The sequence below is a fragment of the Parasteatoda tepidariorum genome, chromosome 4 (assembly GCF_043381705.1).
Source record: "Parasteatoda tepidariorum isolate YZ-2023 chromosome 4, CAS_Ptep_4.0, whole genome shotgun sequence".
Lineage (NCBI taxonomy): Eukaryota > Metazoa > Arthropoda > Arachnida > Araneae > Theridiidae > Parasteatoda > Parasteatoda tepidariorum.
Genome location: NC_092207.1, coordinates 90,428,941 through 90,441,615, shown reverse-complemented (window position 1 = coordinate 90,441,615; position 12,675 = coordinate 90,428,941). Strand labels below are relative to the sequence as shown.

The 12,675-nt window shown below is 28.4% G+C and overlaps 1 protein-coding gene across 19 annotated transcripts in view; it reads left to right on the top strand.

Annotated features, from left to right (window-relative positions):
• The window catches only part of LOC107442127 (neuron navigator 2), a 524,062-nt gene that overhangs the window by 391,053 nt on the left and 120,334 nt on the right, over window positions 1-12,675 (top strand). For all 19 annotated transcript variants that reach the window (XM_071180175.1, XM_043039751.2, XM_043039753.2 and 16 more), the window contains 2 exons: window positions 179-442; window positions 911-2,372. In XM_071180175.1, the coding sequence (XP_071036276.1) occupies window positions 179-442; window positions 911-2,372 (1,726 nt within the window). The remainder of the gene's footprint in view (window positions 1-178; window positions 443-910; window positions 2,373-12,675) is intronic.

Here is a 12,675-nt window from a genome sequence, read left to right as displayed (position 1 = left end):
AATCCTATTATTTCAAAAGTCGTTCATTTTTAATATTAAATATTATCAAAATAATTGGTAGTCTTTCTTTGGTCAATATGTCCACGACTACTAATAAATTTGAAGTTCCGCTAAAAGATGCTCGAACATTTAGGGTTCTGGAGCCATAATATTTACATTAGTTTTATGTTTTCCACAGTTGTTGGCAACAGCAACAAGAGGACAAGCAGCAGCAGTGGATTCAGTTCAGCAAGAAGTGAACGGAGTGATTCTTCAAATAGCATTTGCAGTGAAACGAAAAACGCTCAGGATTCATCAAAAGAGCTTTCTTCACCTTCACCAACATCTCCACCTTCTTCAAAACCTCCTCAAATCGGCAGCTCTGTCCCTAAATCACAAGTCAAGAAAATTGGTGTGATAGGAGGCATTAAACAAGGTGTTCCAAAAACCAGACAAAGTGAAGGTAACGTTTATTAACAAAATTCTAAAAGTTATACCACACTTTAAAAAAAATGTTCTATATCAACCCGTATTGAAAAAGCCAGATTTTGCTTATCTTTTTTTTAACTGAATGTATTCCATAAACTTAGTTTTGTTGTTATTCGCGATTAAGTTCGTAAATAGCTGCTTGGAAAGCTATTTCTTAAATATTGTGCATTCTAGTGATTGCACTATGGTATCAACTTAAAAAATTTATTATTTCAATTGTAATACTTCTGATAGAATTTCATCAGAATGTAATAAAGTATTTAATTTATTAGTCACGAATCTACTTCAATAAGCATAATTAAAAAGAATTCTTAATTTTAAACTACCTTATTTATTTTCAATACACATTGTTACAGATAACATTATTAAAATATAATTTTTTTTATGGAATAAATAAATAAATAATTTCTAATTGTAGAACAATTCAATATTATTTTTTTAGGTCAAAAAGACCCTATTTCCAGTAAACTCGAACAACTGAAAGCCACATCAAAAATAGCAAAGGAAAAGAACAATGAGAAACTGAGCAAATCATTAGATAGCTCAAATAATGATAAAAAGACTGGATCTAATCCATCAATTAACAGTACAAAAAATTCATCACTGCTATCAGCCGAATCAAAATCTGATGCCTCTAAAAAACCTGAGGCAATCTGCATCCAAATAAAACCTGAAAACCAAATCAAACAGTCAAAAATAGTAGCTAATTTAATCGAAAAATCCTCCAGTGTTTCACCCAGTGCCTCAAGTGTTAGTGTTATCAGTGATGTAACAGTCATCGATACTGCTGGTAGTAATATGCAATCAGTTGATAACTCTGGTTCAGTTTCATCAGCTATGGACAGTAACTGTAATGGTCAACTCGTATCATCTCCAAATAGTAGCATACCAAAGCCAACATTAGCTGTTAAAGGAACCACTAAGACCACAAAGGAAGAAAAGTCTTTGCAAAACGCTGGATCAGAAATAAACCTATCTACAAATTCTCCTCCAAAAACTAAAAAAATTCACGAGCCCCCTGTTGGTACAAAGCTATCCAGGGAAGATATTTACGTGGCTGTTCACATAGCTGGCGCTAATACTCAAGTTATAGATACTGGTCAAAAGCCACAATCTGACAAAAGGAACATGAACTTTTCGAAATCAGAACGTGCCAGATCAGAAGGTAGGGCCACTACTCAGACAGGTGTGAGCATAGCCATGGTGTCGCCTATCATGAGTTCAAATCATATCAAAGGCAGTCCAAAAAGCAACTCAGAAAAAGCACTCAATAGCAGCAGCCCTGTTTGCGTCGATGATGGTAAGCCACCGAAATCTAAATCTACATCTAATTTCAAAATGGTTGATCCTATTTACGACACTTGCAACAAAATGGCTGCTAGGGAGAATGGTGGTGTGTTGACTGGTGATAATTCTACAATCTGGGAAGAGGGTGAAGATGTTTTGGTGAATATCAAACCCATGCAGCCACTTGTTCGAGCTTCACCTTATGGTTATGTCCGAGGTCTTGGACCGCTATCTTCACCTCGATCTATGAACGGCAGAATGCAACCAGGTTTGAGGATTCATTCAGAATATGGGGAAACTGGCAGGCTTAATTCCAGCAGGCAATTTTTGGCATCTTTGGATTCGGCTCGAATGTATGGTGCGGGAATGAAAAGGGTCCTGTCTGGTTGTGCTAGTCTGGATGCAGATTACGCCACTGATGTAGACTCTTACGATATAGCTTCTGGTTATCTTAGTGATGGAGAGATACTTAGACCAGGATATCCTTGTCGAACAGATGATATTGCAAGTGGCTATTTAAGCGAAGGGGGAACTCCTGTTTATTCCAGAAAACATATCGGACGTGCAAGAGATGCTAACAGAGAGCAAAGAATTATAAATGTCCTGCAAGATGACAGGTAAGAATATTGCATTTTTCTTTCGAAAGTTTCAGTCAATAAAAATGCATGATTCAATAAGAAAAATATCAAAAGTATTATGTTTTGAAAACTATTATATCATTTTTTAACTATCATATCTAACCAATAATTTTAATTATTATCGAATATATTATCAAAAACTACGAAAAAAACTTAAATAAATAAATATATATATATATATATAGCTGTATTAAAAATAAATACAAACTCAACAAGATTCTAAATATAACTCTACTTACATAATTTTTTGTAGTTTCAGAAAAGTAAGATTTATTTCATACTTCGTTGAGTTTTTCATTATTTTCGTGAATTCAAAATTAAACTACCAAAATTGCACTACCTCTTTTTTTCCGGTAATTCTAATGACATTCTGCCGTTATTTCAATCAAATTTCTTCTGTTTAAGTTTCATTCTAGTTTTTGTCCTCGTCAGTAGATGGCAGCACTAAAAGCTAAAGACGCTTACACTCTTTTGTGTTTAATGTTTAATAATTCTTTTTTTTCTTATTTTAATATAAATATTGTTTACGAAACAAGGAAACCTCAGTCTTAAACTTTTAACACAAACTGTTTAAATTTTTTTTCAGTAAAATTAGGTCTTTTAGGTCACTTTTCCAGTTTAATCTTACTCTGATTAAAATGATGGCAGTTTCATTTATTACATTATTTTCAAATTTGAATTTTGTTTTTTTGAAATTCTGAACTTTGTTTATTATTTTAATTTAAATAAACTTTTACTATTTATTTTTTAAAGCAATAAATATAACTAAAAGAGTTTAATAATGCATTTATGATGTAAATAAAATTATTTTTCAAATTTTTAGAACATATAATGTTTAAAAACCAGTTTTAAAATAACTCAAATTATTAGAATCTAAATGTCTTGTTACTTTTTAATTTAATGTGCTAACATTTTTTTCCTCTCTTTAATAAAGTCGAACTTCTCTCTGTAACTTAAAAAACAATTTATTATTTTTGATTTAATTTTTGACATCTACTTAACTCGCACTAAATTTTATAAAATAAATTCAGAATGTTTTTCTGTTAATTGTGTTCTTACACTATAAGGAAATATTAAAAATTATTATTAGATATTTCTAAAAATGGTTTGATTGTTTTTTTATTTATTTGTTAGTTTATTAAGAGAATTATTTATATAGGTCAAATATTTTTATAACATATTCACTGAAATTTAATAGTAGCTCTATTTATCCCTTTTTTTAACAAACATAATTTTCCAAAAAAAAAGGGGAGAAATTATAGAATTGAAAACGTTAAGAAATAATTGAAAATTTAACGAAATTTTATAATAATTACGTTTATTTGTTTATTTATTATTATTTTTTTAAATACATTTTATTACAAATTATATTTAACACACTAATTTCTGTCATATTTTCACTGAACTATAATACAGTCTATGCCCTTTAGTGTTGCCTCCCTTACACAGCGACCTTTCCATTATCGTTACCAATTCTTTTAAAATTCGTTTGATACTCCATAAACTCAATGTTATTTTGATGTTCATTAGAACGTCCACACTGAACTGTTCATCAATAAGCTACCAAAATTTAGTAATTTGATTTAGAAAATGTTTAAAAGAAATTGTTTAAGCTATTATTTCATTTGATAACACACAATTAATGTAAAACACTTTGAATCCACTTTGCAGGAAGAAAGAATCATTTATAATCTGTGTAACTTTTTTTTTCAATAATATCACTCATACTTTTCTTATTAGAAGATTGTATTCACTCTTTATGTGAAACATGTGATTTACATNTTATTTCATTTGATAACACACAATTAATGTAAAACACTTTGAATCCACTTTGCAGGAAGAACAGGGGTCTGTCCAGGCCGAATTTACTACCGTTTAGCGGTACCTTCACAAATTCAACTTTAGGAAAAACGGTAGTTTCACAAAATACTTTTTCTTCAAATTTTATTTTTGTATCCCTTAAGAAACGATAAATCTATATTTTTAACATGTTTTTGTATTGATTTTGTAATATAATTTTTAATTCTTCACAAATTATGTCTAAATTTTCACAAAATAGGTACCTTTCAGAAAAACCTAGACAGACCCCTGAAGAAAGAATCATTTATAATCTGTGTAACTTTTTTTTTCAATAAAATTATCACTCATACTTTTCTTATTAGAAGATTGTATTCACTCTTTATGTGAAACATGTGATTTACATTCGTGTTAACGCATATGGTCTTGATTGTTATCGTAGCACATGTTATTTATGTAACATTACAGACTCGTACCATCATTTCTTATGCATTTTTCATTTGTGAAATATTATTTAAAAGGGCACTTTTTCGAAAGATGCGTTAATATCAATTTTTCTGTTTGTTACGAAGTACTTATTAAAGTAAAGCATTGCTTTGTTAAAATTGATTAAGTATATTTTTAGTAATGAGTTAATACTTGAGTTTATAGCTACGGTATTTCTGTGCGCTCACGATATATTAAGATATGGTTTTAACGTCCGAATTCACTCTAAACACGAGGGTCGTTATATCGAGAGAAAAATGATGTAGTTCTATTTACTTCTTTTTTAAAAAAGAGTAATTTGCAAAAATACAGAAAAAATAATTTAAAATGAAAATAATACGAATGAATTTAGAATTATAATTAAATCATATTCTAAAAAAAAAAAAAAAAAAAAATTTCGAAAATTTACTAGTCTATATACTTCTGTTTACTACAGATTCATAAAAATTTATTTTCTGCACTTCTGGATTTAGTAGAATTTCTACCAATTAATTCATGTGACATTTTTCGAAAATTTACAAAATTCGAATTTTCGAAAATTTATTTCGAAAATTTCGAAAATTTACAAACCTATATTGGTCGTCGGGCTACCGAAGCGGGGGTGCCATCCCCTCCGCAGAGGATCAAAATTGGGGTGGCATGTCTTCGGATCATCCTCCGGGATGTTTCCCAGACCGTCGCCAATAGCCCATTGTGCAGCTCTAGTGCGACGTAAATTAACAACAACAACAACAACAAACCTATATACTTCTGAGAGTTCTACAGATTCATAAGAATTTCTTTTCCGGACTTTTGGCTTTAGTAGAATTTCTACAAATTAATTCATGTGACATTTTTCGAAAATTTACATACCTATATACTTCTGAGAGTTCTACAGATTCATAAGAATTTCTTTTCCGGACTTATGGCTTTAGTAGAATTTCTATAAATTAATTCATGCTACATTTGGCATTTTTTTCGAACATTTACGAGACGATACTTCTGAGTTCTACAGTTTCATAAGTATTTCTTTTCTAGACTTCTGGATTTAGCAGAATTTATAAAAAAAATTTATTCCAAGTTTCATATTACATCTTTTTTTCGAAAATTTAGTAGTCTATATACTTCTGTGTACAACAGATTCATAAGAATTTCTCTTCCAGACTTCTAAATATAGTAGAATTTCTATAAATTTGACCATTTTATCTTAATAAGAATGGTCAATTTTTTCGAACGAATTTAAAAATATTTTAAGATAAAAAGCGGCTTGAGGGTACTATTATTAATGACATCAACAGTTTATAGTTATAGTAATGAATGAGATGAAATATCAGAGAATTTTATTAAACAGATATTCTTTTTTATCTTAAGACAAATACAGTATTTTGTTTCAAATGTCCTTGCTAGCTGGCGAAAGACGAAATGAATACCTTCATTCTGTCAGCTCACATGAGCCCAGTTATAATGATTGAACTCTCAAGAAAAGAAAAACCAGAGCTTTTCATGAAATGTCTAGAAACGTTACAGCTGTCTTTTGTTATCTTTCTTGCCTTTCATTAACGTCTATCATCAGATATTCGTCTAAGATTTCTGTTTAATGTTAACCCGTTAAATTTTTTTTTCTTTTACGATGATAACGAACTAAAATATTTTATTTTGAAATATATATATATATAACATTTTTTTTTATTATGTATGCTTTAAATAAACTGGAATTAGCTATTCGGTAATAAACCGGAACGTGTTGAACGCTCAAATTTATTGAAACTTTCCATAGCAGAGTTTATTCTAGAATTCATTTAAAATATTTTCGTTTTTCTAAAATTAGAAAAAAATTCTGCTCCGAAAATTTGTGAAAATAACTTCCTGTTTTTGTTAAATTATGAAAAATCTCATAATATTGTGAATATGTGAAATTAAAGTCTATTTTTTCTGATGAAATAGCAGTACAAAAACCATATCTTTCAATGAATTTTACACGGAGTAAAAAATTCTGGTAAAATTGCCGTACTGTATAATAATGACATTTTTGGTTAAAAAAAAATTTTAAAAACCTAATTCTGGTAATAAAAACCAAAATATGCGGCATTTAAACCATTCATTCGACAGCTTTTTCCGTTCATATGGTAATGGTTTACTGGTAATACTGCTTTTCAAAATCATAGCTCTTATTACCCCACATTTAGTAAAAGATGCAAAACTGAAAGGTAAACTTAACCATGTCATTCCAAATTTTATCACAGATTATAAAACCATACTTTATNATGACATCAACAGTTTATAGTTATAGTAATGAATGAGATGAAATATCAGAGAATTTTATTAAACAGATATTCTTTTTTATCTTAAGACAAATACAGTATTTTGTTTCAAATGTCCTTGCTAGCTGGCGAAAGACGAAATGAATACCTTCATTCTGTCTGCTCACATGAGCCCAGTTATAATGATTGAACTCTCAAGAAAAGAAAAACCAGATCTTTTCATGAAATGTCTAGAAACGTTACAGCTGTCTTTTGTTATCTTTCTTGCCTTTCATTAACGTCTATCATCAGATATTCGTCTAAGATTTCTGTTTAATGTTAACCCGTTCAAATTTTTTTTCTTTTACGATGATAACGAACTAAAATATTTTATTTTGAAATATGTATATATTTTTTATTATGCATGCTTGAAATAAACTGCAATTAACTGCCCATCGGTTATAAACTGTTAGTAATTTTGGAACGTGTTGAGAGCTCAAATTTATTCAAAACTTTCCTTAACAGAGTTTATTCTAGAATTCATTTAAAATATTTTCGTTTTTCTAAAATTATGAAAAAAATCTGCTCCGAAAATTTGTGAAAATGACTCTGAAATTATGAAAAATCTCATAATTTTGTGAATATGTGAAATTAAAGTCTATTTTTTTTCTGATGAAATAACAGTACAAAAACAAACTATATCTTTCAATGAATTTTACACGCAATAAAAAATTCTGGTGAAATTGCCGTATTGTATAATAAGGACATTTTTGGTTAAAAAAATTTAAAAAAATCTTAATTCTGGTAATAAAAACCAAAATATACGGTATTAAAACCATTCATTAGACAGCTTTTTCCGTTCATATGGTAATGGTTCACTGGAAATACTGGTTTTCAAAATCATAGCTTTTATTACCCCACATTTAGTAAAAAATGCGAAACTGAAAGGCAAACTTAACCAAATAAATGGTTTTATGTCATTCCAATTTTAAAATTACCAAATTTTATCACAGATTATAAAACCATACTTTATTGTTAATTTTAACTAAAATCATTACCAAAGCGCTTTGGTAAGAATTACGGAGCTTTTTGGTGTTCCCATACAACCAGAAATACGGTAAAATTTACCATATTCTGGTAATTTTAACTATACTTTTTTTCTCAGCGTTGTTTCAAAATTATGAATTAAAACATTATCATTTTATAATAAAAATACATTTTGTAAAATTAATGAATGACAAGAAAACGGAATTTTTCCTCTCTTTCTGTGTTTTTTTTTTCTAGCTTATTTCCTTCCATTTGTGATTCTAGATTAAAATATTTTCAAACCTGTCTCAGCAAGAAAAATACAAAAAATAAGCCATGTATCTGCAATTTTGAACTAGTTTGATAAAAATAATTGTCTGAACTTCAAAACGACTAACAATTTAAATAATTGAAAAATCTTATAAACAAAATATAGCGTTGAAATAACTTTTTAAATATTATAAGTTTAGTTCGATCATTAAGTTTAGTTAGATCATTTAGTTAGATAAGTTTAGTTAGATCATTTTCACGAAACTGTGGCTTTTTTTTCGTGACATTTTGCTCTACTTTCATAAGTTTTATAGAGGAAGGTGGTTAAAGGTGAACAAACCTTAACTTTACAGTCATGAATAAATGTTACAAATTCACAATAATTACGAAAAATCTTTTTTCTTTTTTTTTCTGGTAAAAAGCGTTATTTATATCATGACAAAACCTTCGAAATGAAATCATAAACTTTTGTAAAATCATTATGATAGAGCAATTATTTAAAGTATCTAAACAGTAATATTTATTTTAAATCCCCAAATTTATATGAATATTCCTTTAGGCGCAGCTGTCGCTTTTACCATGTTCTTTTAGGTTATTTCAAATACTGATCCCTTCATATTTAAAGAGATAAGAATAAAATAACAAACATATTAAGACTAACTGTCAAAATAAAAAGTTTCTTGTTCCTATTTTAGAAATTTTTCATCTGTTTTTCACCAAAACATTATACATTGCGCGTATAATTTGAAAGATTACAACGGATTTGAATCTCATTTTGAAAAATATTTCAGCCAATTCGCTTAAAAGGGGAGAAACCACATTCTTATTTAGAAATCCTTTCCCCGAAATTCCATTTCTCTTTTTTTTTCGAAGAGATTATTCGTGTCAGTAAAAAAAAGTGTTCCCATGTGTTAATTAAATGTGTAGGGGACCGCATTTTTCTTTTCTTTGTTCCCCCCTCTTTTCAACATTTTCCTAATCCAATCACTGTTCGCAAGGACAATAACCAAAATCTCTTGGCATTTTTCTTTCCACCTCATTTTAATATGAAAGTGATATAAAAATAAACTTTTCTTAGTACCTTTATTTCATTTTTGTGAGATTGTATTATTAAGGAAATGATTTTATCAGCGTTTTGATCCTTCATAAATTAAATATTGCAAAGGGGTAATCAGTTTGGTAATTTGTTGGAAGGAATTGATTTTTTTTTTCTACTATTCTTTTGAAATTTCTTTTTTATATCATTCTGTTAATTATTTTTAAACATCGCATCTTTATATGAGGCATTNTTTTTTTTTTTTTTTTTTTTTTGTAAATTCGGTAAACGTTAATTGCAATATCTAAAAGTAAAAGCTTTTGAAAAATAGAGACATAAAAAGAAGAAGAAAAAAGCAATGAATATAATTGTCTCGGGTTGTAAACACCGTTACTTTCAAAAATATTTAAAATTTCAAATATGTTTATGTATATCCCCTATTTTGAGTGAAGGTTAACGTTACTGTTGATAAATATTTTAGCGTATTATAAACATTAGAGCATAAAAAATATCAGTTTTATGAATGCTCGTAACGTAGCTTAAATTCCCTTTACAAAATTCTCTTCAAATTAAAAATTAGAGACACGGTGGCTCAGAGGATAGAGCGCTCATCTCTTATTGAATTGACCCAGGTTCGAATCCAAGCCATGGCGGATCGATAGGAATTTCGCTCCCGGAGCGCACCGACCTCAGTGCTAGCGTATAAAAAAACCTCAGTGGTAGATAGATCATGGATTGAAATCCCCTGGCCTTCATGTTAACCATGAGATGTTTTCGTGGTTTTCTTCTCCATGTGACGCAAATGCTGGTTAATTTCATCAAAAAGTTCTCCACGAAGGCAAATTTCTCCCAATACTTGATCCAGCAGGTCTCTTGCTTTCTAGATTGGGTTCAAATTTATAAGGCTGCGGAGTTGAACATTGAATTTTTATGTATTTTTAATATTTCCTGTGAATTTTATGAGTCTTTATTTTAGTATAGTTAAAAAAAATTGAAATAAATGCGTTTATTTTCTTAAACACGCACTTTGTAGTATGTCTATTTTTAAAAGCACGTATTGTAAGCTCTGTGCATTTTTCTTACATACATTTTTAACTATATTTATTTTTCCGACGTGCTTTTCAAGCTCTATCCAGTTTCTTAAACGTCCTTTTTTATATTTTGCTAAATTTGCAGTAATAAGGACTATAATTTTGAAAACCAGAATTTCCGGTAAACCGTTACCATATGACAACGTAAAAGTTACCAAGTGAATGGTTTAAATACCGTATCTTTTGGTTTTATTAACCAGAAAATTGTTAAACCAGAAATGTCATTACCATGCTGTGCGGTAATTTTAACAGAATTTTTTTCGTGTACATTATGAACTATATTGTTTTACTCAAATCTGCATTTCAGTCTCTATTTAATCTCTTCTATAATCTTTTTCATTTATATGCATTTTCTTAAATGTGCATGTTTAACAATATCCATTTTTTTTTTCAAATATGCATTTTAAGCCATGTTAATCCTTCAAACGTACATTTTGAACTTTGTCCATTTTCTCAAATGTGCATTTTTAGCTTAGTTCATTTTTTAAATGTACATGTTAAACTATATCCATTTTTTCAAAAGTGCATTTCAAGTTCTGCCATTTTCTTAAAATTACATGTTAAACTATGTTTTCTCAAACAAACATTTCTATCTCTCTATATTTCGTTACACGTTTAACTATATCCTTTTTTAGATATATTCATTTTAAGCGATGTGTTAATTTTTTAAACGTGCATTTTGAACTAGATCCTTTTTTTGCAAACGTGTATTTCAAGCATATGTTCATTTTATGAAACGATTTTTTGAGTTATGTCCGAAATAGAAAGTTCACCATGCATAAATGTACTATAGAATGAAAGAAATTACATTTTTACAAAAACCCTTTTATTTTATTCTCTAAAATTACTCCCTCTATACACACGATCTATCTCCGCTTCGCTTTATCTACCATTCAACTTTTCAATCATTTCCAAGTTTCCATCATCACAATAAATTGTTTTTATTTATTCCCTCCCATTATTCATTTTTCCAAACGACAATTTATTTTCTCGAAATCAAATTACTCAACTGAATTCTAACTGCGTTTCTCGAATAAATCCGAAAATAAATGAGATAAATTTACTTTCCCCTTTGCCTTAGGCTCGATTTTTTCCTTTTTTTCATTTTTTCCTTTCTTGTCTTTGCTCTTGTTGCAGTTGCAACTCCTCTCTGCAATCCTTGTTTTCATTGTTGTAATGGAAGACAGCTTTATTTATTATTTTAAAGAAGTTAACTCAAAAACTATTTATTGTTGTTTTGAGTTTTTTCCGTTCTATTAAATTTAAACGGTTCTATGTTTTGTTGCATGGGACTTGTCTTTTGATTGATTTAAAAATTGAAATCAAAATTTTGAAGTTATAACTTATTCTACCATATTTTATACTTAAATTATTTTATTTTATTATACATATATTGTATATTATGGGATGAGGCTACTTTATAATAGAATATGCAAATATGGTTTATATATAATATTATATATGAATTATATAGTATAATAAGGGCTATATATAATAAAGGTAAATATAGTTTATATATAATATAGTATATAAATATAGTTTGTATGCAAAAGGTCCTTCTACAAAAATAATTTGCATAAAAACCTTTTTTTATTTCTTATTGAACTCTTTTAAAAGTAATATTGCGAGTTTTTGTAATTTTTATAAAATGGTGGAACACGGATTTTTAATACAATAATTAATATAAATATGTTTGAAATCTAGATTGAAAAAAAAGTATGGTGAAATTTATCATGTTTTTGGTTCTATGGGAGCATCAAATTGTTCGATAATATTTATGAAGCGCTTTGGTAATGATTTTGGTATATGTTTTAAAATGTGTGGTAAAATTTCTTAAATGTGGTAAAATTTCGTAATTTTATCATGATGCCTTAGAGCATGACATAAAATCCATTTATTCGGTTAAATATAATTTTCAGTTTCGTATTTTTTTTACTAAATACGAAGAGCTATAATTTTGAAAACCAGAATTTTCGATAAACCGGTAATGTCATCACCGTACCGTACGGTAATTTTACAATATTTTTTTATCCATGTAGAATACGTTGTTTATTTAAATAAGTTTTTAGAATATAATATTTAGTTCAATTAATTTATTGAGAATTAATTCCCTTGGTTGAAGCAACTCTCGATAATTGTTAGTTCAGAATTCAAGGTGCGTTTTTTTTAATCTCTTACTTAAAAAAAGAATCCTAAAATTTGAAACATGAACTAAAACAATTAAAAAAGTATTAATTTTAAAAATATTAAATTGCAAAAGACTTAAACATATTAAAATAATAATTCAACTTTTGAATCAAAAGCTGTCCTTTTAAAAGCTAAGTAGTAAGAAACTACAATCATTAACAAAATATATG